The 27462-nt window shown below is 41.9% G+C and overlaps 5 protein-coding genes across 9 annotated transcripts; 4 read left to right on the forward strand and 1 right to left on the reverse strand.

Moving 5' to 3' along the window:
- Window positions 1-63: 63 nt before the first annotated feature.
- P5cr (Pyrroline 5-carboyxlate reductase) lies at window positions 64-1431 on the forward strand. Its single transcript, XM_086834299.1, has 2 exons — window positions 64-1194; window positions 1257-1431. Exons 1-2 carry the CDS (start codon window positions 416-418, stop codon window positions 1318-1320), a joined length of 843 nt encoding a protein of 280 aa, XP_086690425.1. The 5' UTR covers window positions 64-415; the 3' UTR covers window positions 1321-1431.
- Prp18 (pre-mRNA processing factor 18) lies at window positions 1394-2539 on the reverse strand. Of its 2 annotated transcripts, XM_086834285.1 has the most exons (2): window positions 1825-2512; window positions 1394-1761 (listed from the first exon to the last, which is right to left on the reverse strand). In XM_086834285.1, exons 1-2 carry the CDS (start codon window positions 2449-2451, stop codon window positions 1429-1431), a joined length of 960 nt encoding a protein of 319 aa, XP_086690411.1. In that variant the 5' UTR covers window positions 2452-2512; the 3' UTR covers window positions 1394-1428. The 2 variants fall into 2 exon arrangements, with proteins under 2 accessions (XP_086690411.1, XP_020817600.2); XM_020961941.2 differs by having other exon boundaries at window positions 1394-2539.
- A 167-nt stretch (window positions 2540-2706) lies between these two features.
- On the forward strand, window positions 2707-3734 carry LOC110191178 (coiled-coil domain-containing protein 124). Its single transcript, XM_020961943.2, has 2 exons — window positions 2707-3279; window positions 3363-3734. Exons 1-2 carry the CDS (start codon window positions 2822-2824, stop codon window positions 3547-3549), a joined length of 645 nt encoding a protein of 214 aa, XP_020817602.2. The 5' UTR covers window positions 2707-2821; the 3' UTR covers window positions 3550-3734.
- A 936-nt stretch (window positions 3735-4670) lies between these two features.
- On the forward strand, window positions 4671-5561 carry LOC110191192 (uncharacterized). 4 transcript variants are annotated; one of them, XR_015271999.1, is made up of 3 exons: window positions 4677-4807; window positions 4875-5087; window positions 5140-5561. XR_015271999.1 is itself a non-coding variant. In XM_086834317.1 (3 exons), the coding sequence occupies exons 2-3, from the start codon at window positions 4889-4891 to the stop codon at window positions 5294-5296; spliced, it is 345 nt and encodes a 114-aa protein (XP_086690443.1). In that variant the 5' UTR covers window positions 4677-4807; window positions 4875-4888; the 3' UTR covers window positions 5297-5561. The 4 variants fall into 4 exon arrangements, 3 of the variants coding, with proteins under 3 accessions (XP_020817618.2, XP_086690443.1, XP_020817619.2); XM_086834317.1 differs by having other exon boundaries at window positions 5151-5561; XM_020961959.2 differs by having other exon boundaries at window positions 4671-5087; window positions 5151-5561.
- A 7111-nt stretch (window positions 5562-12672) lies between these two features.
- Window positions 12673-17781, forward strand: LOC110191299 (uncharacterized). Its single transcript, XM_020962110.2, has 2 exons — window positions 12673-15213; window positions 15280-17781. Exons 1-2 carry the CDS (start codon window positions 12748-12750, stop codon window positions 17362-17364), a joined length of 4551 nt encoding a protein of 1516 aa, XP_020817769.2. The 5' UTR covers window positions 12673-12747; the 3' UTR covers window positions 17365-17781.
- Window positions 17782-27462: the final 9681 nt, after the last annotated feature.

Raw genomic sequence — 27462 nt, forward strand, 5'->3', positions numbered from 1 at the left:
CACCAGATATATGGTCCCATTGTAGCTTATGGAAGTTACAAAAGGGGTTAATTATGGTTCTGATAGATTTTGTGATTCTAAGATATGTATTTCAATACTTTCGTAAGCATTCGAATATTGTAATGATTGTTTTTTACTACCATTAATTTCCACATTATTTTTCTCATTCAAACCCCTTTTCAGTAAATTTTGCTACACCCTTGAAATCCCCGAAACTTTTTTGCCTTCATCCCCAGGAAACAATTGCTTTAAACTACACCCATGCGCCCAGCAGCTGTTATTGATTAGAGGAGCGATAAAAATCCAGTAAAACGTATTTATTGACAATAGGACCACCTTGACGAGGCTTTAAAGTTATCTAACGTCAATCAAGCGGTTGGAATCATTTAAAAACAAAGACCTTTGAAACTGAAACATGGCCAAGCTGGACGAACGGATCGGCTTCATCGGAGGCGGAAACATGGCCTTTGCTATCGGCTCCGGACTGGTTCGTTGCGGTATTGTGAAGGCCAGCCAGGTGCTGGTCTCGGGCCCACACATCGAAAACCTACAGCGCTGGCGGGACCTAGGAGCTGACACCAGTGACGACAATAACCAGGTGCTGGAGCACACAGACATAGTCTTCATATGCGTCAAGCCGCATATGCTCGCCCCCTGCGCAGCTCAGCTAAAGTACAAGCACGTGCCGTCCGCCAAGGATGCAAACAAGCTGATTGTCTCGGTACTGGCTGGCACCACCCTCCAAACGCTGGAGGAGCAATTCGCCTTCTTGCAGAACTCCGGACTGAAGGTGATCCGCACCATGCCCAACACATCCATGCAGGTGGGTGAGGGCTGCACTGTGTACACGGGCAACTCGCGGGTCTCTCACCACGACCTGGAGAAGATTCATCTTATGCTCAACGCTTTGGGTCTGGCCCAGCAAGTGCCGGAGTCCATGATCGATGCCGTCACTGGAGTGGCGGGCTGCGGTCCGGCCTTCGTCTACACTATCATCGAAGCTTTAGCTGACGGCGGTGTTAAGCAAGGGGTGCCCCGGCAGATGGCTCTACAATTCGCAGCTCAAACTTTGCTGGGAGCAGCCAAGACCGTGCTTATGACCGGCAAGCATCCGGCCGTGCTGCGGGATGAGGTGTGTTCGCCCGGCGGTTCCACCATTGTGGGCGTTCATGAGCTGGAGAAAGGAAATCTAAGGTGGTTTGATTTACATACTTTTTATAGTCTTTTAATCTGAAAAATATGTATCCTTCTTTTAGAGCTACGTTAATAAATGCTGTGGAGAAGTCGTGTCAGCGCTCCGCTGAGCTCGGAAAGAAGTAAAGCTCTCCGTGGTTTCCAGCTCCCCATCCTTGGCTCTCTACAACTAAATATTGTTAATAGAAAACGCATAGTGTTGATATTATATTACTAATAATATAAAGCTTGAGTTTATTCGCGATCCTTTTTGCTGACATATTCAACGCACTTGGAAGGATCTGTTGGAAAGTACTCCTGGCACTTGGTCATCAGGCGCTTGAGACCCTGGATGTACTTGCGCTGCGTCTCGTCGTTCATCACGTGGGCCACGTTCTTGGAGAAAATCTTCTCCCGGCCGGTACGAGCATGGATACCCACCATGGTCACGCCGATGGGCCATGGAGCGTTGCCAATGGCCATCTCCAGGTAAGCGTCGCTGGCGGTGATGTAATTCCGATTGAGCAGGTGTTTGCAGATGTCGCGCAGACTGTCTAGGATATCCTCTGGCAGCGTGTGGTGCTTCAGCTTGCGGAACAGAGGCTTTACGTACTCTTTGGTCTGAGTGTATATGACGCGCGTCATTTTTACCTTGGTAGACATCTTCTCGTGCTTGCTATAGTTGGCGATCTGGTCGTTCCACAGCTTAAGCAGGAAGGTGAGCAGCGTGATTATAACGTCCATGTCGTATTCCTTGTTGCGCCCCATCTTTTGGGCCATCGTTTGTATACTCTCCCATGACACGGTCTCGTCTAGCTCGGCAAAGTCAGACTTTTTGTCCTCTTTGGCGGTGGGTGCGTTGGCAAACATCTCTTGTAGGTATGCGGCGTCAACCTGTTCCATGGCTTCCTGGAAGTCGTTGCGGAAGCCCCGATTCGCCTCCGGCTGCGAGATCTCGCACTGTCGCAATCTGTCGAAGGCTTCTGGTTCTGTTTCGCCGAATATCAGGATAGGTTCTCCACGCTCCCTAAGTCGCCGGATGACCTCTGTGCGCGGCAGAATGTTCTGGCCGTCAGCCACGAAGCTGTAGGCGCCTTCGGTGGTTTGTCCCTGGGCTTCAACCGACTCTTGCTTCTTGTATCCCACTTTCTGGAGCACCTCCTCCGTGTCCTTGGCATTCAGGTCGCCGCGTCTGAAGTACTTCTTTTTGTCGTCAACCAGCTGCTTCTGTTCCAGTAGCTTGCGCTTGCGGGCTATTTCTGCTTTCAGGATATCCATTTTGTTCGGAAATTATTAAAACCAATGTATTGTAAACAAAAAGAAACGAAGAAATAGTGTGACCAGGGTTTGCTAGATATTAAAGAACGGAATTACATTTGCGGCAAAAATAATAGGACCACGATGCAGAACAGTCCACAAGAAATGTATAACACAGCTCATAAAAGAACAATGAAAGGAATATAATTAAGTTTAGGCAATGGCATTGCAGTAGGAAGTTGCTAGAATAAACTTTTCGATTTCTCGAAAAAAGCACTAAATTAGGGTGCTTATAAATGATACAGCATTTAACGTTTCCATTTCTGGTCACACTGGCCTCAAATCAATAAGAAAATAGACAAATATTTAGAAATACATTTTTGGATTAAAAATGCCTAAGAAGATGGGAATCAACTCAAAGGCGGTGGAAGCCCGCGAGCGAAAGGAAGCCACGAAGAAGGCCACCCAGGACAAGAAGGCCAAGGAGGCGGAGGACCGCCTATGGCGCGACGACGACAAAAATCTTGCCAAGAAGCAGCAGCGCAAGGATGAGGAGGAACGAAAAAAGGCAGAGGCCGCCAAGCGGAAAGCCGAGGCCAAGGCTCTGCTCGACCAGGAGATGAGCTCCATTAACACGCAGCGGAAGCAGCCGCTGGCCAAGATCAACCGCCAGCAGATTCTAGAGGAGATGGAGAAGAAGCAGCGCGTTATCGAGGCGATCAACGAGGCCAACAAGCCAGCTGCTACGCGTGTTGTGGTCCAGAGCAACGTCGTGGAGGAGAACCTGAATCGCTCAATGGCCGACACCGATGTGGCCACCAATATTGACGAGGCTCTGGTAGTGCTAAGGTAAGTACTCAAGGAGCTTTAGTAGCAGCTACGAAACTTCGCTCAAACGCATACCAAATTTATATGGAATTTTACTTTTTCAGTGTAAACGACAACGATGACGACAAGCATCCGGAAAAGCGGATGCGAGCTGCCTACAAGACCTTCGAAGCCAACAATCTGCCCCGCATCAAAGCCGAGAATCCATCGTTACGCATGTCCCAGTGGAAGCAGTTGCTGATGAAGGAGTGGAACAAGTCCCCGGACAATCCCTTCAACCAGGCGCGCTAAGCGCGAACGGACAATGGTTTTCTATCACCCCATCGACGAGTGTGCGTACTCTAGTGACTGGTTGCTGCCTAGCAGCAAAGTCAAATCCAACGGATCGTCAATGACTTGGAACTCTACGCAGAATTTTAGCTTATACCGAAAGTAGTGTGCAGAATAAATTATTTATTTATTTAGGCCCATTCGAATTATTTTAACTAATGCATTTTTGATAGAGACTACCCTCAAATCGTACCTTTATTAATTAGTTTTCTGTTGTATGTTCAAAGATACGTAAGTCAATGCCAGTTAGCTTTTGATATCAGCTTTGATTAATCTATAATTAATGGGTGGTCGAGTTCTTGATATCTTATGATCTGTGAGATCTTTGAGGGCTTCTCTAAAAAACTGATGGAGTCTGATGGTCTGATCACCTACAGCACATGTATATAAGAGAAATTACGCCTTGATTATGCAATAAATTAATAAAATAATACAAAAATCGGTCGAATAAACATAGTCTAAAGGAGGGTCTGAAAGTGATAAACGAAGACCGCTTTCCTTCGCTTATTTAATGCCCATCTTTGGTATTTGCCAGTGCTTCCAGAGAGTTTGTGGCCCTGATCCGATTCCGGTTGCGTTTTGTGAATGAAGTAATTATATGTATTGCTTTGATTGCCGTTGTCGTTTCATCGTTTTGTCCATTACTTTTTTTACTCTTTGGTGCAAAATAGAGAGAATAATAAGTGCTTCCGCTTTCACTGTTTTCTGCTTGGAAGTTTGGTGGCGTTTTGTAAGCCACGAAAATATTGTTGCTGTTGCTCGTAACATCAGCTAGTTAAATTTGTGCTTACAGTCATTATGCACCTCTTTCTGGGCATTAAATTTGCTTTTATTCCTCCAATTATAATAGAGTGGGTAACTTTTTCCGAAGAACTCAGAGAGTCGAGGAGGATGATGATGGTTCAGATGGTGGGAAGAATTTGACGGACAAGAAAAAGAATAATCCATACTCATCCTTCTTTAGGGGTACTCCACTGATATGATTTTAAAAAGGCGTTTTCTTTCTTTCCCTAGATCGAATATCGCTGTATTTTGCCCAAAAATGCTACAAGTTCGGTATTCCAGCAGCCAGGGCATTACCTGTCTACACTTTAGATTCTTAGTTCAGTTTATATCGTCATTTCAAACCTATTGTACAAATTACCAGTCTTTTTATTTTCCAACGGTTTTGATTTTTAAAAATTTGACATTGTTTTATATAGGTAGCATGCTGGCCACTGTGAGTGTTAGAGACTTGGTAAAGCTCTACGAAAATCTGATTGCGAATGCGAGCAATGATGCTCAAGGTAAGCCACTGAGGATGCTGGAACAAAAAGCCGCGAAAGTGCGCTCGCTTAGCGATGTTTCAATGCATAAGCTTGATTTGGATCAGTCTGCGTCAGGGGAACCTCATCGCGGGGTCTTAAAGGTGATCGACTTACCTATTATGGACTATGAAGTCCCAGATATGTTGGAAGAATCCGCTAATAAGACGTTCCAGCCAGAACCGCAGTCAGTCGGTAAGTGTGTTGACCTGGCTTTAATATTTGAACTAAAACACATTACAATTAGAAAAACCTCAGAGGCTCGACCAAAAAAGCTCCGGCTGCATGAAGCTAGTTTTTCGGAGGATAACCCATCTCTTAAGGCTTCAAAACCAGCCACTGAATTATCCGGCTCCGAAATCAAGCAAGAAACATTGAGCTTCTCAATTCTTTATTGGATTTAGATGGGCACCGTCCCGAATTCACTGTCTACTGGCTCATCGATGCACATTCGGTTTAAATCAGAAGAAATCCATCTTTAAGAAACAACAGATAGCGCCATGTAGGATAACTAGGATAGTTATAGAATAACTAGGAACAATAACGAAGTTCTTGAAATAATAATGAAATGGAAAACTTAAAAGTAACGTGTAATAGCGAGTGGGATTGCATTTAAACAGATCGAATAATTGCAGAATAAAACTGTAACTATATGCATATGTATGCATACCGAATAGTCTTTTGATATGGGAAATACTAAAGCTAAATGTGATTGTTCTTAGTCTCTGGCCATCTTTAAGTTACCATCTTTCATGTTTGATTAAGACATTTTGTTTTTATTTGGCTTTTAATCTCACTTTCTTATCGCTGACCATTGGCTCGTTATCATTTTAAGTGCTCACTCGGAAGCGGCCCATAAACTAATGCCCGGATTGCATTCCACAATTAAAATGTTCCACTGCAGCAAATTCGATTTTTGAACTTCCATCACCACCATCACCGGTTGGCGGGTAACAGTCAGTGGCTCTGTTAACCGCTGGCAGCTCTCTTGCCTGTTGCTGCCGCTGTTACCTGTTACCTGTTACCTGTGGCTGATTGTGCTTTCTTTTTAATAAAAATTTCTTTTGTCGCCGCGCAACTTCTCATTCAGTGCCAGGCCTTTGAAGGCAGCGGACGCGTCGTGGTCTTCACATTGTTCGTGCGAGGGAAATGCAAATGCCAGAAAGCCAATATTGATCGCGAGCCGAGAGAAAAGAAAAGTGCGAGAGACGGACGTGTTTGGAAAATCGAATTGAATTTCGTACGGCAAAGTCAGCGGAAATCGCAGCAACGGTAATTCGTGTGTGTGCACAGTGTAGTGTCTTTATTTCCCTCTCTCTCACTTGCGCTGTGAGTGCCTGTGTGAACTTTATTGATTTTCAAAAACAAACTCAATTAGCGGAGTATTCAGCCAAGGATATCATCGGTTATTCAGGCAGCTTGCGGGTAAGATTTGTGGGTCAGACGGTTGGGAATGCCACTTGGCCATTACGGTTGCAGTTGCAGCTAATTAACATGCTGCACTCGGCAAGGTGGAAGGCAAAAACAAACTGCTGCTGGCCGCCACCCGAGCTGGAAATCAGGGCAAGCCCACACGAGTTCGTGCCCTAAGTCTTTTGTTTTGCTTCTTCACTTGCCACTTGGCTTTTTGTCGCCGGCCCTTGGAACTTCTGCTGCACTTTGCTGGTCGGCAAAAAGCCATCGTTGCTCGCTTTTTGCGGAAGAACAATTATGTACGACGGCTTTTTACCCCTCAGACCAGATCTCGCTGTGGCTTACTTTCTTGCCCATCAAATTCGGTTGACCCACAAATCGTGGACTACATGTTAATTGACGTTAACTTGTTTCCGCGATTTCGATTCTAGCTGACGAAAATGTGGCTGAGGTTCATCGACCACCGCTGGCTGGCGTTATGTAAAGTGCACAATAATTGAATTCTGGTAATGAATTCACACTTTGCATGGCTTGCGCTTGCGTGTCGGAGCTTTGTTTGTTATGTGGCCGCTGGGCTGGGGGATTATTCAATATACACAGACGAGGAGATAACGAGATCAATTGGCGGGCAACCGTTAGCTAATTTATTACTTTCCCAAAAGGTCGCAGCAGCATGGCAATGTTCCCAATCGGCCGCTAAGGAGTGCTCCGCCTGATTTATAGCCATCGTCAGCGACCCAAATTGGCCAGCGAGTTGGAATCAACATACATATTTGCTATATGCTTGACTATAAGCTGTTAGCGGACGCGGAGAACAGAAAACAGAACTTGGAGCCAACCCATTTACTGGATGGCACGCGTGGCAGCCGATAGCAATTTCCAGCGCTGCTGCAGCCACTCGTATTGCAATTGCATTAGCAACCCAAAAAGCCAAGTGACCATAAAGAGGCGGCAGGCAGCGGGCCTAGACCGAATTACCTACGAGCTACTACTAGCTTTAGCTCTAGCTCCCCCTCGAGATCTGGCCTTTTACGGGGCCCGGGCTCTTCCACCGCATCCTCCCTCCCGCGGAAGTCAGACCTCGTCACCGAAAACGCACTGACAGCCTTGAAAGATTTATTGGCTGCCCAGATAGGCGACGTGCGGCGATTCTGCAAATGGGATACATCCATCCATCCGCGAACATAGTCAATCATCGCGCTCGCTTATCTGCCTTATCGCTTGCTCTCCGAATTTGTCTTGGACATCGGCCATTCCCGGCACTTTCCTTTTTATTTACAGACACATTGCGGTTGCCCGCAGCTCGTGCCTGGTTTTCTGCAAAAGCACTGTGAGAAAAGTGAAGTCTTTATTGGGAGAGTTGTTGCTTAATAATGTTCATACAAAACTTTAACTATTTTTTTACATTTAAAAACAAAACATGAAGCTATATTCGAGACGACAAAGTTTGTATACCCTTGTAGTAAGCCAAAGTATCTTTGGTTCGAATGTAAAATAGATCATAACTAAGTCAAAAATTCATTGATTTCAATTCGGAAAGCACATCTGTGTTAGTTTTTGAAGTGCTAACAAATCTGTATATTTAGTTTTACAATTTATTAAAATTCATTTTTTGCCAATTTTTGGCAATTTTAAAATTTTCAATTTTCGGAAAATTTTCAAAAATATATTTTTTTGACCGGACATGGCTAGTTCGAATCGGCTGATGATTTTGATCAAGAATATATATGATTTATAGGGTCGGAAATGACTCCTTCATTTCGTTTTAAGCTTCTGACTAAAGCCTTCACCTTCAAGATCAAGATGTGATATTGTCATATTTTTCCTGTACACGGACAACTTCAACTCCAGCTTTAGCTTTATATGTGACTGTCGCTCAATGCTTCATAGTTAGCTGGTGATTTTCTGTACGCTTTTTCTTTAAATCAGCACTTCAGCCCCAGCCCCAGCCCCAGCCCCAGCCCCAGTCGCAGTCGCAGCTGTTGCCATTTGATTGCTCGGACAGTACTTTAATAATAGCAATTCCATTGTAAAATCCATATCGTCCGCGACGGCGCATGTGTGCAGCGCATAATTTCCTCGCTTTGTGCCATAAGTCGTTGTAAATTTCGACTCGCCGTCGTCGACTTCATTAAAACTAATAAAATAGCAGCGGATTCGAGTTTTCGAGAGTGTGCTTAGAGTGTGTACGGTGTGTGTGTGTGGCATTCGAAGTGCTCTCCGCTTGAACTTCACACTCTGGCGCGGCGGCGCAAGCTGAAATTTCACCATTTCACTTTGAAGAACCTGCAAATGTGCGCATTATTATAATTAAGATTTCAGGCACGTTGCCTTGACTTTCATTGCCATTTCTTAGACGCTTAACGCTTAGCGGCTATTTTGGTTTATTGATTTTTTAGTTATTCGCTCTCTATGAAGAGTGTGTGTGTTTCTTCTGGGGAAGGAATTCCTCTCGATTTGGCCATTGGGGTTATTCATTTCTATATGCTAATCGCCGCTTAGCATATGTGGGCGTCACTTTCTACGAGTGTCTATGAATCTGGGCGAGAAATCCGAGCGGAAATCCGATTGGGGGCCACACGGATTTCCTCTCGACTTTCGGGAATTCGCTCGAACTGATTGCACCACTCGAATGATTCACGAGATGGCCCGAGGTGTGTGCACTTGCCGAGATTTGTTAACAACCAGCCGGCCCACAAGTCGCGCAGATTTAACGAGTGTGCGAGTGTGCGAGTGTGATGTGTGGTGTGGTGGCCAAGAGCGATTACGCACCTTAAAAAGTGAAATTTCTCGCCTTGTTTTGTTTTGCCTGTTCGTTTATTTTCGCCAGAAAGAAATGCAAATTAATCCGAATGACTAATACAGAGGCGGGTTTTTGGGGAAAAGGGAAATGCCTAAAGGCCATCAAAATGGAAACTGCCTAAGGTCAGGGAAAATCTCAAATCCCACAGCAAAGTATTACAAAATTGGAAGTCTAAGAAGCCTTAACTTTCCACTTTAATTGTAAAATAGTCAAGAATAAATGTATTGAAATAAATAATTTTGTGATGTAAATATATCTAGGAATTATAGCGTAGACAGAACATGGATTGAACTTATTTTAGTTGGTCTAAAAAATAATTTTAAAGTGCATTTAAATGCCTCTGGGATCCCACCAAATAAGCATAGGGTTTCCAAGCCCAAGACCCGGCTTTGTCCACATTCCAGCCGCACTCCGGCACTCGCCATCGACTGTTTGTCCAATGATCGTTAACGGGGTCAGGCAACGTACACGGCTTTCTGCCGCCTCTCCCCCCGTTGTTGGTTTATTTTGTGGTGCCTCCTCTGGGGTCTGGGATCTGGGGTCTGAAGTCTGGGGCCTGGTATCTGGTATCTGCCTGGCTGATTCACACAAGAAATCAACAGAAAGAAAAAACGTGAGCCGGACTGGCGGCCAGCTCTTCGACAGCCGCTGCAAGAAGGTTGCCGTGCCTTACCTTGCCCAGTTGCCTCATACTTTTATACGAAAAAATTTCACTGATTTTAATTGTTTTTATTTTGCGTCCGATCCAACCTACCGTTCTGGTTTGTCTGCTCGGCGGCACATGGCTTATGCGTTTCTTTTGCTCTGCGGTTAAAGTTAAAGTTGAGGTATAAATTCGGTAAGCCATAAATAATTCTCTCTGGCGCCGCACCACAGGTCCGCTCCTCACCGCACCACCGGAGCAGCACTCAGAAGCTGAGCGAGAAATTTTTGGCTGCCAAAAGTGAAAGTTGCAGCTGCCGCTGGCATTGCCATTGAAAAGAAATAAGAAATGTAGGAAAGCGCCAAGCAAATCGCTTGCTCTTACTGTTCCTCTTGGCCTGGCTCTAGCTCCAGCGACAGTTTAAAGCCGCGTCTTAGGGTCTGGGTCTGGGTCTGGGTCTGGGACTAACTAATGACTCCGCTGGTCGGGCTGCGGCTTTTTGTCAACATCGCTGGCCGCAGGGGGGGATTAACCATTTTCGTTATTATGTGTTTCGTTTTGTCGTCGTAATTATGTTTACCACGCTTTTGATTGTTACTATTCCGGAGCCATTAAAAATTACACCTAATTGCGGTGGTCCGTAATAGACGTGCGACTTTCGGGGTGCCGGTGGCTTCTTCGGCGACACCAGTTGCTCGCCAGCATAATTGTGGGAATCGCAGCGAGCGAAATGAGTTAATCCCGGAGACCGAGGCGAATTGTGTAATGTGAAAGTAAAGGTGGCAGATTAAGCCTGCCGTCGAAGGAAGTGTCTGCGCGGAGGAACTGGGTCAGTTTTGGGCGTCGGCATGGAGAGAAAAGGGTTCGTTGAACCCAGGAGTGGTAGTGGTTTTGGAATGTGCCGGCTTCGAACTCGTTTCCATATTTAAATTTAATTAAATTAGCACTTTCTACGGCCGGACAGGCGGCAAGAAAGCCGTGCCTCACATATTGAATAATAATTACAAACAATTAGCACAGTGACCCAGATGCGTGAATTATGAAAATGAAAATGCAGTGGCTGCCGCCCAGAAATTCCTGAGGCGACGGCCACAATGGAAAGTGGCAATCAAGTCCAGCTCAAGTCGCTTGAATGTGCAATGAAAATCGCGTTCGCATATCTGAAGCTGTCCCGTTGACAAGAAGTTTGTGTCTTAAGTCTTTCGTTTGACGCGTGCTTTCGAACGTAAATTCCACAAGCAGGACGCTTCACTCCACACTCCACTCAATGGCCTCGGCTTCTTCGCCAGCTTCTGGTTCAGCTTCTTCTCCAGCTTCAGGTTGTGTTCTTTTTTATTAGCATACTGATAAAAGCGAACGTGTTGTCCGACGACTTGTGTATGCTGCGGACATTAAAAACTGATGGGAAGAGCAAACAAGTTCCCAAATTGTGACCCAATTACCCAGTTAGCCAGTTAGCCAGACTGCTGGCACTAGTTCTACTTGGCCAAATGAATTGCGGGCCATCGACGGGGCTGGGTCTTGCTAAATTCAGTGGAGCCAGCGTTTGCTCCATCGGTTCCATTTGACAGCATTTGCATAACATCCCAGAACGGAGGACGGAAAGCACATTCGTTGGCCAATTCATTGACAATTGGAATGAAAGTTGGTAAACGGCCAGACTCACAGACTGCGGGACTCCAGATCCAAGATTACCCGCAATTGTTTCGTGCGGCACAGGCCGCATGCAATCGAGAGGAAATCTAGACCATAATAATAAGCGCGGCAATTTGGAGACACCACCAATGGCACTGGCCCCACTCTGGCAATTGCCGCAATTGCACTTTCATTTGGGATTCTTTTGCTGGCCCACTCCAAGACTCCATTGCGGCATCTCCCGAAACCCCTCGACTCTCTTTGAATAAATTTCTACGCCACTTGATTGACAGGCCGCTGCGATTAAGCGCATAATGAGGCGCGCTCCTTGACTTTGGAGCAGCAAGTGGCTGCCGCTTTTGACATTGACGCGGAGCTGGCTCTACGCGCTCAGAGAGTGAGTCAGTCAGTCATAATTAGCGTTGGGTATTTCGGCTGGGTGACATTATCGATGTATTTTTTGATTGAATGAAAGTTGAACTGTGTTTTTGAAAGTGAATTTCTGTAGCGGCAGAAGACGAAGCGAATCGAATCGCATGGAATTGAATCGAAAGCCCCTTCGATTTCGGCTCTTTCCGTGCCAGCAGAATATCGAAGACGAGCGTTAGACAATAGCCAAGACTATTGGCCAGGCCAGGCCTGGCCTGCTAGCTGACCAGGCTGCCTTACTGACTGGCTGGCTGGCATTTGGCTCGCTTGACATAACCACAACAAGCCACAACTCCCAGACGGGTTTTCCACTCGCTCTGCAAAAACTGGCTGCTCACATTTGGTCAAATTTCACTTTTTCCTTTTATTTGCTCGCTGGCTGACTGCAACTCTAGCCGCTTGAGCCGCTCTGCGGCTTCTGCTGCAGCTGCTTTTTATGAAAATCATAGCAATCCCATCCAGTCTCTCGCTCGGAGCAGTGTCAGAGCCAAATTTGGAGTGCACCAGTTGTATGTAGTTGGGTTAATTGTAAGCGACACTGCCGCAGCGGCTAGCTCTGTTTTGATCTGCACTCATAACGCGCTGGCGAAATGGTACTGCGCTCTTTTGTTTTGGCCAAAACAAAACACTTCTCGCCAAGAAGCGGGGACACGGTCATGTCTCAATTAAAGCAACCTACGGAGCTGTGCTCGGTTCGGTGACAAATTGCCAGAGCTGAGGCTGAGAGGCCGCCATCGGTATTCGAAGCGGCAAAAGCAGCACCAGCAAGTGGCTGCAATTTTCGCACCATAAACGTGGAAGCGGTCCGCTGTCAAAGCTTTGAAGTGACAGCGGCCTTGCGCAGTCTTTGAAATTAAAAGTGGTTTGGGCTTGGGCGGAAGGTCTTCAATTGAAAATTAATAACCAAATCTCTATCTTTTTAGCCAATCGAAATGGGAGGCCGTCGCAGTTTCGGGCTGCTGCTCCTGCTGCTGTGCGTGGCTGTAGCTACCACGAGCGGAGAACCAACCACGGAGACGCCCTCGGCTCTGCTGCCCCTGGAGGCGCGAAATGCCGATGGGTCTGGCGAGGAGGACGTGATCTCCACCAGCTATGTGCTACCCAATCAGATTTTCAACGAAGGCAAACCATACTATCCCCGTCAGGATCCGGTCTCCGGCCAGCTGGACTTCAGTGCCAAGAAGCCAGCGGGAATCCAGCCGGAGGCCAATGAGGTCTTGGATCCCAATGAAAAGGTCGTTCTGAGCGGAGCCAGTTCGCCCAACATCCATGACTTCCTTAACCTACCCGTAAAGTACTCCTCGTCAAAGTTCGTCTATCCTTTGGTCTCCAGTTCATATGCCAACTTGAAGTACCAGGGAAGCAACAAGAACTACATCACAAACAAGAAGCCCACCTCGGTGGTGGCTCCAGTCACGCCGCCGCCGCCCAACTATCACAGTTCCAACTTCTTCACGGTGCCCACCACCAAGCTCACGGCAGTGACGCCGACAGCGGGAGCTTATTATCCCGGCAGCAGCAGCTCCACTACGTCCACCACTGCAACCACTACAACAACGACCACCCGGGGAACGTTGCCACCCTCAAGGAGGCCAGTCAGCACCACCACAACCACAGCCGCAGAGCCAACGAGTCCGGCGACCAAGTACACCACCACCTCGCGCCGGCCCATTCCAGTGCACACAGCCTCCACGACGGCGCAACCGCCGCGCACCAGCACCACCCGCAGGAAGTTTGTGCCCACCAAGAAGTACAGTCCCACCGTACCCGTCACTACCTCCAGGCCTCTGCTCACCCAGGAGGAGCAGCGTCCAGTGAAGACAGCCCCGTCTCCCCGGCCTACTCCCAGCAGCAGCGACGTTGCCTTCACCACACACCACGCCACGCCGCAGGCCGCCATCTTCCCAACAGAGCCAACCACAACCACCAAGATGTACACCACCTCCAGCACGAGTCCGCCTGTGGTATTCACTGAAGGTCCGACGCCACCGCCCGCCTTTAGTCCCATTCCGGGAACTGGAACTCGTATTCCCAACCTGGATCCAGCGGATGTTTACCACACGCTGGGCCAGAAGAACACGCAGGCCGAGGAACAGCAGCAGCATCAGCAACTGGAGAAGCAGCAACAGCTGCTGCAGCACCAGCAGCAACTGTTGCAACAGCAGCAATATCAAGAGCAGCAGCAGCAGCAATACCAGCTGCAACTGGAAAAGCAGAAGCACCCATACCAGCAGCAACTGGAAAAACAACAGCAGCAGCAGCAACAGCAGCAACATCATCAACAGCAGCAGCCCGTGCCGCAGCCTCAGCCACCTAGCCACCCACAGTTGCCGACTCCTCCCAAGCCACCAATGACGCTTAGCGATATATTCAACAGTCTCGCCGAGGAGGAGTCCAATGTGGCGCACAATTACCAGCAGAACCAGGGATTCGATGCCCAGGGCAACCTAATTGAGCCGATTGCACCATCCAAGCCATCGCCGTTCGCTATGCAGCAGCCAGGATCACAACAGCAACAGCAACAGCAGCGACCAACTAATGCCAACGATCAGAAGGTGATCTCCGGCAGCCAGGAGAACTACAGCAACGAGTATGTGTCCTACCAGGTACAGCAGCCGAATGTGATGCAGTACCGTCCCGCGCCGGGGCAGATCAACAACGTGGTCATCTCGCCGGGGCAGCAGTCGGCCTCCTTTGTGCTCGGCAGTCAGGTGCAGCAGGTGAGCGTGGGCCACCCAAGCGTGGAGAAGGAGACGATGTTTGTGAAGGACACGCCGGGTGTGCAGTACGGTCAAGTGATTAATGAGGACATTGGCAACATCAAGCGACCCATGAAGGAGCCAGCGGTGCCCACCAGCTACCAGCAGATGCCGAGCTTGCAGCCGAACTCCAACTTCCATCAGAATGGTAATGTAGCCACACTAGGAGCCACTGGAGCTGTGTCCTACCAAGAGCCACCGCCGGAAGCTCCCAGTCCGTACCAGCAGCTGCCTCTGATCGGCTCCAACAAGCGGCCATCTAAGAAACCTGTGCCAAAGCCAGAGCAGGCCAATCAGGCTTATCCACCGCCACAGACCTCGACGCCACATCAACCACAACCTACGCCGCCAGCAGTGGACGCACACGTAGATGAAACCAAGGAGCTCCTGGTCTCCACCAACATTCGGTTCCCTGCCCAGGGAGAAGAGTCTGTGGAGTTAGCTTCCTCGGCTGTTATGCCAGGCCCTCCTGCTGGACCACACATCAACGGCCATGCCCAGCCCCTTAGTCTCCAGCAGATTCAGAACTCCAATCCAGTGGTTTTCCCCAAGGTCAAGGATGAAATGGGTCCCGGCAAAGTCAACGTGCAGATCCAGCAGCACGAAGTGCTCAACCTGAGCCAGCAGAAACCACCATTGGTGAGTCTCTCCTTATGAGCTTGTTACCTTATGAGCTTGTTACTTAAACTCTACTTATCTTCCTAGAAATTCCCTGCTCAGCAGCCTGGACTTGGCCAGCTGCCATCCCGAGACATGGAGCCACCGCCACAGTACCCAACCACGCAGCAAGTGCCCCAGGCACCACCCACTCCTGGCAAGCGACCGCCAGCAGCTTTCTACAACGAGTTCAACCGCAAGCCCCAGAATGGACCGCGTCCCAGCAACCTGCCCAATATCCTGCCGCAGTTCCGACCGAACGCTAAGATTTCCAGTGGACATCCGCCGGCGTTGAAACAGGAGGCGGGCAACATCCGGCTGCCCCAACAGGCGGGTCCTAAGCGTCCCTACAACCCCTCCGTGCCGCCACAGTTTGCTCATCGTCGCCAGCCCTTGCACCAGCAGCAGCTGCAGCAGCAGATGCTGCAGAAAAGGTATCCCATGAACCGCATCTCGGAGTATCCCGTGGGACCCAGTCCGGGCGGTGATGTGAATAGGAGGGTCTATAGGCTGCCCCCATATGGCGGCCAGAATGTTCCCTACATGCCTGACCATATGTATCCACGTCGACCCCACGGTCCTGGACCACTCAGATCCGTTGACGGTTATCCCGCCGAGCGCCACGCTCCTTCGGCTGGTGGAGAGCCCTACAAGACAATCGATGCCGAGACAGCAGCTGACTTCGAGGAGGAGGATCTGGTAATCAACGATCCGCCACAGCCCGTGACCCCCGGCAAGGATCGCAAGAGCGTGGAGGAGACGAAGCTGGAGCCAGTGGTGACACTCCAGATGCTCCAATCGCAGAAGAAAGCCGTGAGTCTGCCCGGCGATGATACCGGAGCCGGGGAGATCCAGGTTACGGCCGATAACGATCCACAGGAGGCGGAGGCCTCAAAGCTCAGCCAGCAGAAGTTGGATCCTAGCGGACTGTACGTTGTGTTTCCAATGAAGGGCTCAGAGAAGGGTCAGCCGGAGGGAGAGGCACCATCAGCCCCGGCTGAGTACCAGAATACTCCTTTCTCCGTAATCCGCGATCAGCCACAGGAGCCGATCCTGAAGAACAAAAAGCCGCAGTCGCTGCAGCAGCAGAACAAGGCGCAGCAGGTACCTAAGGATAAGTTCCCCTATCCCATCGAGAAGCCAGATCCCTCGTACTCAGAGCTCAACCCGGAGTCGCAGGGTGCTGTTCCGGGAGTACTCATTGCTCCTAGAATTATTACGGGAGCCCTCGGAACCGGAACGGAAACGCCCATTGCCATTGCCTATACGCCCACGGAGCCCAGCCGTTTCCGTCAGGAGCAGGGCCAGAAGTTCTCCAACATCAATCTGGCCACATCGGTGATCAACGAAATCCGCCAGGACACCCAGACGGAGGAGGGTTTGAGCAGTGACTTCGATCTGCGCGGCCAGAACTTCGAGAAGGACTTCATGGCGCCCTTCTATCCCAGTGTGAGTCTGGGCGGAGCCAGTGGAGCTGCTGCCATCAACCCGGCGGCCCCGAGTAACTGGAACATCTTGCCCTCGACCACGGATCAGGCGATCTACGAGAAGAACAACATAAACAGGGCTGATGTCGAGACTACGGAGGACAAGAAGGTGGAGGAGGAGCAGCCCACGGCTAGTCCGCTGACGGCGGAGAAGAACTCCGAGATGGACAGCTTCCAGCCACAGCTACAAGGTGGCTTCAAGCCCATCTATCCGCCAGGCTACATGCATGTGGAGCAGGTGGAGCAGGAAGAGATAGCTGGTGCCAAGAATGCTGCCTCAAATCAGCCACTGGCCCTGGCACTGGTGGGCACTACATCAAGGCCTTCCACATCCGCTGCTCCCCTCAGTAGTAGCTCTAGTTCTTCATCTTCCTCTACATCCACAACCTCAACAACATCGACGACTCATCAGCCCGGAATAACCAAATCGGACAGCACAACATCATCCACCAAGGCCCCAGTGGTCAACACGAAGCCCACGCAGCGCAAGAAGTCCAGCTTCGAGACGAGCCTGGCGGCGCTACTCTTTGGGGACGAGGACGAGGAGGAAGGAGCCCGCAAGTCCGCCGAGCTGCCAAAGCCCCAGGCCCAGGCCGGGCCCAGGAATGTGCCCCGCATGGGTCCCCGGAGCCTGACGCTTAGCTAAGGCGGAACAAGGAGGTTACCCCACACGCACCCACGCTAGTTTAGTCCAATTTAGTTTGTATTATTTATTCAAAGTTCATGAGACAGCGGGGAGATTAACACCCCCCGTTTAGAGAGATAGACCATGTGGTAATCTAGTTCTGTTCTACAGCTTATAGTTAGTAAGCTCACCACCCAGATATTCAGAGATCCACGCAACCACCAATGACAATCCACATCCCGCATTCACAGCGACTTTTGCGAGTCTGATTTGAAATTTGGAAACTTGAAACTTTCTCATTGGACTCCCGAATCGTCGGTAATGAGATAAAAGCTTTTTTGTATTCAATTAAACACAAGCCTATAAATAGTACTCTCTGTTTACCAGACTATATTGTACCATAGAAGACAATGCAAAATAAACTTAATTCAAATATAAGCCTTGCAGTTTTCTTTCTTGAATTAATTTGGTTTCTGAATGGGTTGCCTTTTAACATTACTTTTAACTAGAAAAATATTAAACAAAGATTAAATGTTGACTCCTTTGTCCTAAAACCATCTGCCAATAATTATAAAAACCCCGCAAAAAGGTATAAAAACAGACAATTTTTCCCAAAAATCATAGTTTTAAAAAAACTCATAACTAAGCCAAAAAATCATTAATTTTAATTCGGAAAGCTGTTCTATGCTATTTTTTAGTAGATTAACAAAGCTGCATACTCAGTTTTTAAATATACAAAATTCAATTTTTTGTCAAATTTTGGCAATTTTAATGATGTAACCCCTTATAAAATTTTCAATTTTCGGAAAAATGTCGGAAATTTATTTTTTGACCAGACATGGCTAGAACGACTGGGCTGTTGATGCTGATCAAGAATATATATGGTTTATAGGGTCGGAAATGATTCCTTCACTGCGTTTTAATCTTCTAATTGAAGCTATACTCCGAAAAAAGGCATAAAAACAGACAATTTTCTTAAATAATCAGAGTTTTCCAAACATCATTATTTAGCCAAAATAGCATTAATTTTGATTCGGAAAACTTTTCTGTGCAACTTTTTATAGCACTAACAAATCTGCATACTGCGTTTGTTGATGCTGTTATAAGTTTCTGACTATAATTATAAAAACCCCGCAAAAAGGTATAAAAACAGACAATTTTTCCCAAAAATCATAGTTTTAAAAAACTCATAACTAAGCCAAAAAATCATTAATTTTAATTCGGAAAGCTGTTCTATGCTATTTTTTAGTAGATTAACAAAGCTGCATACTCAGTTTTTAAATATACAAAATTCAATTTTTTGTCAAATTTTGGCAATTTTAATGATGTAACCCCTTATAAAATTTTCAATTTTCGGAAAAATGTCGAAAATTTATTTTTTGACCAGACATGGCTAGAACGACTGGGCTGTTGATGCTGATCAAGAATATATATGGTTTATAGGGTCGGAAATGATTCCTTCACTGCGTTTTAATCTTCTAATTGAAGCTATACTCCGAAAAAAGGCATAAAAACAGACAATTTTCTTAAATAATCAGAGTTTTCCAAACATCATAATTAAGCCAAAATAGCATTAATTTTGATTCGGAAAACTTTTCTGTGCAACTTTTTATAGCACTAACAAATCTGCATACTGCGTTTGTTGATGCTGTTATAAGTTTCTGACTATAATTATAAAAACCCCGCAAAAAGGTATAAAAACAGACAATTTTTCCCAAAAATCATAGTTTTAAAAAACTCATAACAAAGCCAAAAAATCATTAATTTTAATTCGGAAAGCTGTTCTATGCTATTTTTTAGTAGATTAACAAAGCTGCATACTCAGTTTTTAAATATACAAAATTCAATTTTTTGTCAAATTTTGGCAATTTTAATGATGTAACCCCTTATAATTTTTTTTTCAATTTTCGGAAAAATGTCGAAAATTTATTTTTTGACCAGACATGGCTAGAACGACTGGGCTGTTGATGCTGATCCAGAATATATATGGTTTATAGGGTCGGAAATGATTCCTTCACTGCGTTTTAATCTTCTAATTGAAGCTATACTCCGAAAAAAGGCATAAAAAAAGACAATTTTCTTAAATAATCGGAGTTTTCCAAACATCATAATTAAGCCAAAATAGCATTAATTTTGATTCGGAAAACTTTTCTGTGCAACTTTTTATAGCACTAACAAATCTGCATACTGCGTTTGTTGATGCTGTTATAAGTTTCTGACTATAATTATAAAAACCCCGCAAAAAGGTATAAAAACAGACAATTTTTCCCAAAAATCATAGTTTTAAAAAACTCATAACTAAGCCAAAAAATCATTAATTTTAATTCGGAAAGCTGTTCTATGCTATTTTTTAGTAGATTAACAAAGCTGCATACTCAGTTTTTAAATATACAAAATTCAATTTTTTGTCAAATTTTGGCAATTTTAATGATGTAACCCCTTATAAAATTTTCAATTTTCGGAAAAATGTCGAAAATTTATTTTTTGACCAGACATGGCTAGAACGACTGGGCTGTTGATGCTGATCAAGAATATATATGGTTTATAGGGTCGGAAATGATTCCTTCACTGCGTTTTAATCTTCTAATTGAAGCTATACTCCGAAAAAAGGCATAAAAACAGACAATTTTCTTAAATAATCGGAGTTTTCCAAACATCATAATTAAGCCAAAATAGCATTAATTTTGATTCGGAAAACTTTTCTGTGCAACTTTTTATAGCACTAACAAATCTGCATACTGCGTTTGTTGATGCTGTTATAAGTTTCTGACTATAATTATAAAAACCCCGCAAAAAGGTATAAAAACAGACAATTTTTCCCAAAAATCATAGTTTTAAAAAACTCATAACTAAGCCAAAAAATCATTAATTTTAATTCGGAAAGCTGTTCTATGCTATTTTTTAGTAGATTAACAAAGCTGCATACTCAGTTTTTAAATATAAAAAATTCAATTTTTTGTCAAATTTTGGCAATTTTAATGATGTAACCCCTTATAAAATTTTCAATTTTCGGAAAAATGTCGAAAATTTATTTTTTGACCAGACATGGCTAGAACGACTGGGCTGTTGATGCTGATCAAGAATATATATGGTTTATAGGGTCGGAAATGATTCCTTCACTGCGTTTTAATCTTCGAATTGAAGCTATACTCCGAAAAAAGGCATAAAAACAGACAATTTTCTTAAATAATCGGAGTTTTCCAAACATCATAATTAAGCCAAAATAGCATTAATTTTGATTCGGAAAACTTTTCTGTGCAACTTTTTATAGCACTAACAAATCTGCATACTGCGTTTGTTGATGCTGTTATAAGTTTCTGACTATAATTATAAAAACCCCGCAAAAAGGTATAAAAACAGACAATTTTTCCCAAAAATCATAGTTTTAAAAAACTCATAACAAAGCCAAAAAATCATTAATTTTAATTCGGAAAGCTGTTCTATGCTATTTTTTAGTAGATTAACAAAGCTGCATACTCAGTTTTTAAATATACAAAATTCAATTTTTTGTCAAATTTTGGCAATTTTAATGATGTAACCCCTTATAAAATTTTCAATTTTCGGAAAAATGTCGAAAATTTATTTTTTGACCAGACATGGCTAGAACGACTGGGCTGTTGATGCTGATCAAGAATATATATGGTTTATAGGGTCGGAAATGATTCCTTCACTGCGTTTTAATCTTCTAATTGAAGCTATACTCCGAAAAAAGGCATAAAAACAGACAATTTTCTTAAATAATCAGAGTTTTCCAAACATCATAATTAAGCCAAAATAGCATTAATTTTGATTCGGAAAACTTTTCTGTGCAACTTTTTATAGCACTAACAAATCTGCATACTGCGTTTGTTGATGCTGTTATAAGTTTCTGACTATAATTATAAAAACCCCGCAAAAAGGTATAAAAACAGACAATTTTTCCCAAAAATCATAGTTTTAAAAAACTCATAACAAAGCCAAAAAATCATTAATTTTAATTCGGAAAGCTGTTCTATGCTATTTTTTAGTAGATTAACAAAGCTGCATACTCAGTTTTTAAATATACAAAATTCAATTTTTTGTCAAATTTTGGCAATTTTAATGATGTAACCCCTTATAAAATTTTCAATTTTCGGAAAAATGTCGAAAATTTATTTTTTGACCAGACATGGCTAGAACGACTGGGCTGTTGATGCTGATCAAGAATATATATGGTTTATAGGGTCGGAAATGATTCCTTCACTGCGTTTTAATCTTCTAATTGAAGCTATACTCCGAAAAAAGGCATAAAAACAGACAATTTTCTTAAATAATCGGAGTTTTCCAAACATCATAATTAAGCCAAAATAGCATTAATTTTGATTCGGAAAACTTTTCTGTGCAACTTTTTATAGCACTAACAAATCTGCATACTGCGTTTGTTGATGCTGTTATAAGTTTCTGACTATAATTATAAAAACCCCGCAAAAAGGTATAAAAACAGACAATTTTTCCCAAAAATCATAGTTTTAAAAAACTCATAACTAAGCCAAAAAATCATTAATTTTAATTCGGAAAGCTGTTCTATGCTATTTTTTAGTAGATTAACAAAGCTGCATACTCAGTTTTTAAATATACAAAATTCAATTTTTTGTCAAATTTTGGCAATTTTAATGATGTAACCCCTTATAAAATTTTCAATTTTCGGAAAAATGTCGAAAATTTATTTTTTGACCAGACATGGCTAGAACGACTGGGCTGTTGATGCTGATCAAGAATATATATGGTTTATAGGGTCGGAAATGATTCCTTCACTGCGTTTTAATCTTCTAATTGAAGCTATACTCCGAAAAAAGGCATAAAAACAGACAATTTTCTTAAATAATCGGAGTTTTCCAAACATCATAATTAAGCCAAAATAGCATTAATTTTGATTCGGAAAACTTTTCTGTGCAACTTTTTATAGCACTAACAAATCTGCATACTGCGTTTGTTGATGCTGTTATAAGTTTCTGACTATAATTATAAAAACCCCGCAAAAAGGTATAAAAACAGACAATTTTTCCCAAAAATCATAGTTTTAAAAAACTCATAACTAAGCCAAAAAATCATTAATTTTAATTCGGAAAGCTGTTCTATGCTATTTTTTAGTAGATTAACAAAGCTGCATACTCAGTTTTTAAATATACAAAATTCAATTTTTTGTCAAATTTTGGCAATTTTAATGATGTAACCCCTTATAAAATTTTCAATTTTCGGAAAAATGTCGAAAATTTATTTTTTGACCAGACATGGCTAGAACGACTGGGCTGTTGATGCTGATCAAGAATATATATGGTTTATAGGGTCGGAAATGATTCCTTCACTGCGTTTTAATCTTCTAATTGAAGCTATACTCCGAAAAAAGGCATAAAAACAGACAATTTTCTTAAATAATCGGAGTTTTCCAAACATCATAATTAAGCCAAAATAGCATTAATTTTGATTCGGAAAACTTTTCTGTGCAACTTTTTATAGCACTAACAAATCTGCATACTGCGTTTGTTGATGCTGTTATAAGTTTCTGACTATAATTATAAAAACCCCGCAAAAAGGTATAAAAACAGACAATTTTTCCCAAAAATCATAGTTTTAAAAAACTCATAACAAAGCCAAAAAATCATTAATTTTAATTCGGAAAGCTGTTCTATGCTATTTTTTAGTAGATTAACAAAGCTGCATACTCAGTTTTTAAATATACAAAATTCAATTTTTTGTCAAATTTTGGCAATTTTAATGATGTAACCCCTTATAAAATTTTCAATTTTCGGAAAAATGTCGAAAATTTATTTTTTGACCAGACATGGCTAGAACGACTGGGCTGTTGATGCTGATCAAGAATATATATGGTTTATAGGGTCGGAAATGATTCCTTCACTGCGTTTTAATCTTCTAATTGAAGCTATACTCCGAAAAAAGGCATAAAAACAGACAATTTTCTTAAATAATCGGAGTTTTCCAAACATCATAATTAAGCCAAAATAGCATTAATTTTGATTCGGAAAACTTTTCTGTGCAACTTTTTATAGCACTAACAAATCTGCATACTGCGTTTGTTGATGCTGTTATAAGTTTCTGACTATAATTATAAAAACCCCGCAAAAAGGTATAAAAACAGACAATTTTTCCCAAAAATCATAGTTTTAAAAAACTCATAACTAAGCCAAAAAATCATTAATTTTAATTCGGAAAGCTGTTCTATGCTATTTTTTAGTAGATTAACAAAGCTGCATACTCAGTTTTTAAATATACAAAATTCAATTTTTTGTCAAATTTTGGCAATTTTAATGATGTAACCCCTTATAAAATTTTCAATTTTCGGAAAAATGTCGAAAATTTATTTTTTGACCAGACATGGCTAGAACGACTGGGCTGTTGATGCTGATCAAGAATATATATGGTTTATAGGGTCGGAAATGATTCCTTCACTGCGTTTTAATCTTCTAATTGAAGCTATACTCCGAAAAAAGGCATAAAAACAGACAATTTTCTTAAATAATCGGAGTTTTCCAAACATCATAATTAAGCCAAAATAGCATTAATTTTGATTCGGAAAACTTTTCTGTGCAACTTTTTATAGCACTAACAAATCTGCATACTGCGTTTGTTGATGCTGTTATAAGTTTCTGACTATAATTATAAAAACCCCGCAAAAAGGTATAAAAACAGACAATTTTTCCCAAAAATCATAGTTTTAAAAAACTCATAACTAAGCCAAAAAATCATTAATTTTAATTCGGAAAGCTGTTCTATGCTATTTTTTAGTAGATTAACAAAGCTGCATACTCAGTTTTTAAATATACAAAATTCAATTTTTTGTCAAATTTTGGCAATTTTAATGATGTAACCCCTTATAAAATTTTCAATTTTCGGAAAAATGTCGAAAATTTATTTTTTGACCAGACATGGCTAGAACGACTGGGCTGTTGATGCTGATCAAGAATATATATGGTTTATAGGGTCGGAAATGATTCCTTCACTGCGTTTTAATCTTCTAATTGAAGCTATACTCCGAAAAAAGGCATAAAAACAGACAATTTTCTTAAATAATCGGAGTTTTCCAAACATCATAATTAAGCCAAAATAGCATTAATTTTGATTCGGAAAACTTTTCTGTGCAACTTTTTATAGCACTAACAAATCTGCATACTGCGTTTGTTGATGCTGTTATAAGTTTCTGACTATAATTATAAAAACCCCGCAAAAAGGTATAAAAACAGACAATTTTTCCCAAAAATCATAGTTTTAAAAAACTCATAACAAAGCCAAAAAATCATTAATTTTAATTCGGAAAGCTGTTCTATGCTATTTTTTAGTAGATTAACAAAGCTGCATACTCAGTTTTTAAATATACAAAATTCAATTTTTTGTCAAATTTTGGCAATTTTAATGATGTAACCCCTTATAAAATTTTCAATTTTCGGAAAAATGTCGAAAATTTATTTTTTGACCAGACATGGCTAGAACGACTGGGCTGTTGATGCTGATCAAGAATATATATGGTTTATAGGGTCGGAAATGATTCCTTCACTGCGTTTTAATCTTCTAATTGAAGCTATACTCCGAAAAAAGGCATAAAAACAGACAATTTTCTTAAATAATCGGAGTTTTCCAAACATCATAATTAAGCCAAAATAGCATTAATTTTGATTCGGAAAACTTTTCTGTGCAACTTTTTATAGCACTAACAAATCTGCATACTGCGTTTGTTGATGCTGTTATAAGTTTCTGACTATAATTATAAAAACCCCGCAAAAAGGTATAAAAACAGACAATTTTTCCCAAAAATCATAGTTTTAAAAAACTCATAACTAAGCCAAAAAATCATTAATTTTAATTCGGAAAGCTGTTCTATGCTATTTTTTAGTAGATTAACAAAGCTGCATACTCAGTTTTTAAATATACAAAATTCAATTTTTTGTCAAATTTTGGCAATTTTAATGATGTAACCCCTTATAAAATTTTCAATTTTCGGAAAAATGTCGAAAATTTATTTTTTGACCAGACATGGCTAGAACGACTGGGCTGTTGATGCTGATCAAGAATATATATGGTTTATAGGGTCGGAAATGATTCCTTCACTGCGTTTTAATCTTCTAATTGAAGCTATACTCCGAAAAAAGGCATAAAAACAGACAATTTTCTTAAATAATCGGAGTTTTCCAAACATCATAATTAAGCCAAAATAGCATTAATTTTGATTCGGAAAACTTTTCTGTGCAACTTTTTATAGCACTAACAAATCTGCATACTGCGTTTGTTGATGCTGTTATAAGTTTCTGACTATAATTATAAAAACCCCGCAAAAAGGTATAAAAACAGACAATTTTTCCCAAAAATCATAGTTTTAAAAAACTCATAACTAAGCCAAAAAATCATTAATTTTAATTCGGAAAGCTGTTCTATGCTATTTTTTAGTAGATTAACAAAGCTGCATACTCAGTTTTTAAATATACAAAATTCAATTTTTTGTCAAATTTTGGCAATTTTAATGATGTAACCCCTTATAAAATTTTCAATTTTCGGAAAAATGTCGAAAATTTATTTTTTGACCAGACATGGCTAGAACGACTGGGCTGTTGATGCTGATCAAGAATATATATGGTTTATAGGGTCGGAAATGATTCCTTCACTGCGTTTTAATCTTCTAATTGAAGCTATACTCCGAAAAAAGGCATAAAAACAGACAATTTTCTTAAATAATCGGAGTTTTCCAAACATCATAATTAAGCCAAAATAGCATTAATTTTGATTCGGAAAACTTTTCTGTGCAACTTTTTATAGCACTAACAAATCTGCATACTGCGTTTGTTGATGCTGTTATAAGTTTCTGACTATAATTATAAAAACCCCGCAAAAAGGTATAAAAACAGACAATTTTTCCCAAAAATCATAGTTTTAAAAAACTCATAACTAAGCCAAAAAATCATTAATTTTAATTCGGAAAGCTGTTCTATGCTATTTTTTAGTAGATTAACAAAGCTGCATACTCAGTTTTTAAATATAAAAAATTCAATTTTTTGTCAAATTTTGGCAATTTTAATGATGTAACCCCTTATAAAATTTTCAATTTTCGGAAAAATGTCGAAAATTTATTTTTTGACCAGACATGGCTAGAACGACTGGGCTGTTGATGCTGATCAAGAATATATATGGTTTATAGGGTCGGAAATGATTCCTTCACTGCGTTTTAATCTTCTAATTGAAGCTATACTCCGAAAAAAGGCATAAAAACAGACAATTTTCTTAAATAATCAGAGTTTTCCAAACATCATAATTAAGCCAAAATAGCATTAATTTTGATTCGGAAAACTTTTCTGTGCAACTTTTTATAGCACTAACAAATCTGCATACTGCGTTTGTTGATGCTGTTATAAGTTTCTGACTATAATTATAAAAACCCCGCAAAAAGGTATAAAAACAGACAATTTTTCCCAAAAATCATAGTTTTAAAAAACTCATAACTAAGCCAAAAAATCATTAATTTTAATTCGGAAAGCTGTTCTATGCTATTTTTTAGTAGATTAACAAAGCTGCATACTCAGTTTTTAAATATACAAAATTCAATTTTTTGTCAAATTTTGGCAATTTTAATGATGTAACCCCTTATAAAATTTTCAATTTTCGGAAAAATGTCGAAAATTTATTTTTTGACCAGACATGGCTAGAACGACTGGGCTGTTGATGCTGATCAAGAATATATATGGTTTATAGGGTCGGAAATGATTCCTTCACTGCGTTTTAATCTTCTAATTGAAGCTATACTCCGAAAAAAGGCATAAAAACAGACAATTTTCTTAAATAATCAGAGTTTTCCAAACATCATAATTAAGCCAAAATAGCATTAATTTTGATTCGGAAAACTTTTCTGTGCAACTTTTTATAGCACTAACAAATCTGCATACTGCGTTTGTTGATGCTGTTATAAGTTTCTGACTATAATTATAAAAACCCCGCAAAAAGGTATAAAAACAGACAATTTTTCCCAAAAATCATAGTTTTAAAAAACTCATAACTAAGCCAAAAAATCATTAATTTTAATTCGGAAAGCTGTTCTATGCTATTTTTTAGTAGATTAACAAAGCTGCATACTCAGTTTTTAAATATACAAAATTCAATTTT

The sequence above is a fragment of the Drosophila serrata genome, unplaced genomic scaffold, assembly GCF_035046125.1.
Source record: "Drosophila serrata isolate PLE 108 unplaced genomic scaffold, ASM3504612v1 contig_32, whole genome shotgun sequence".
Lineage (NCBI taxonomy): Eukaryota > Metazoa > Arthropoda > Insecta > Diptera > Drosophilidae > Drosophila > Drosophila serrata.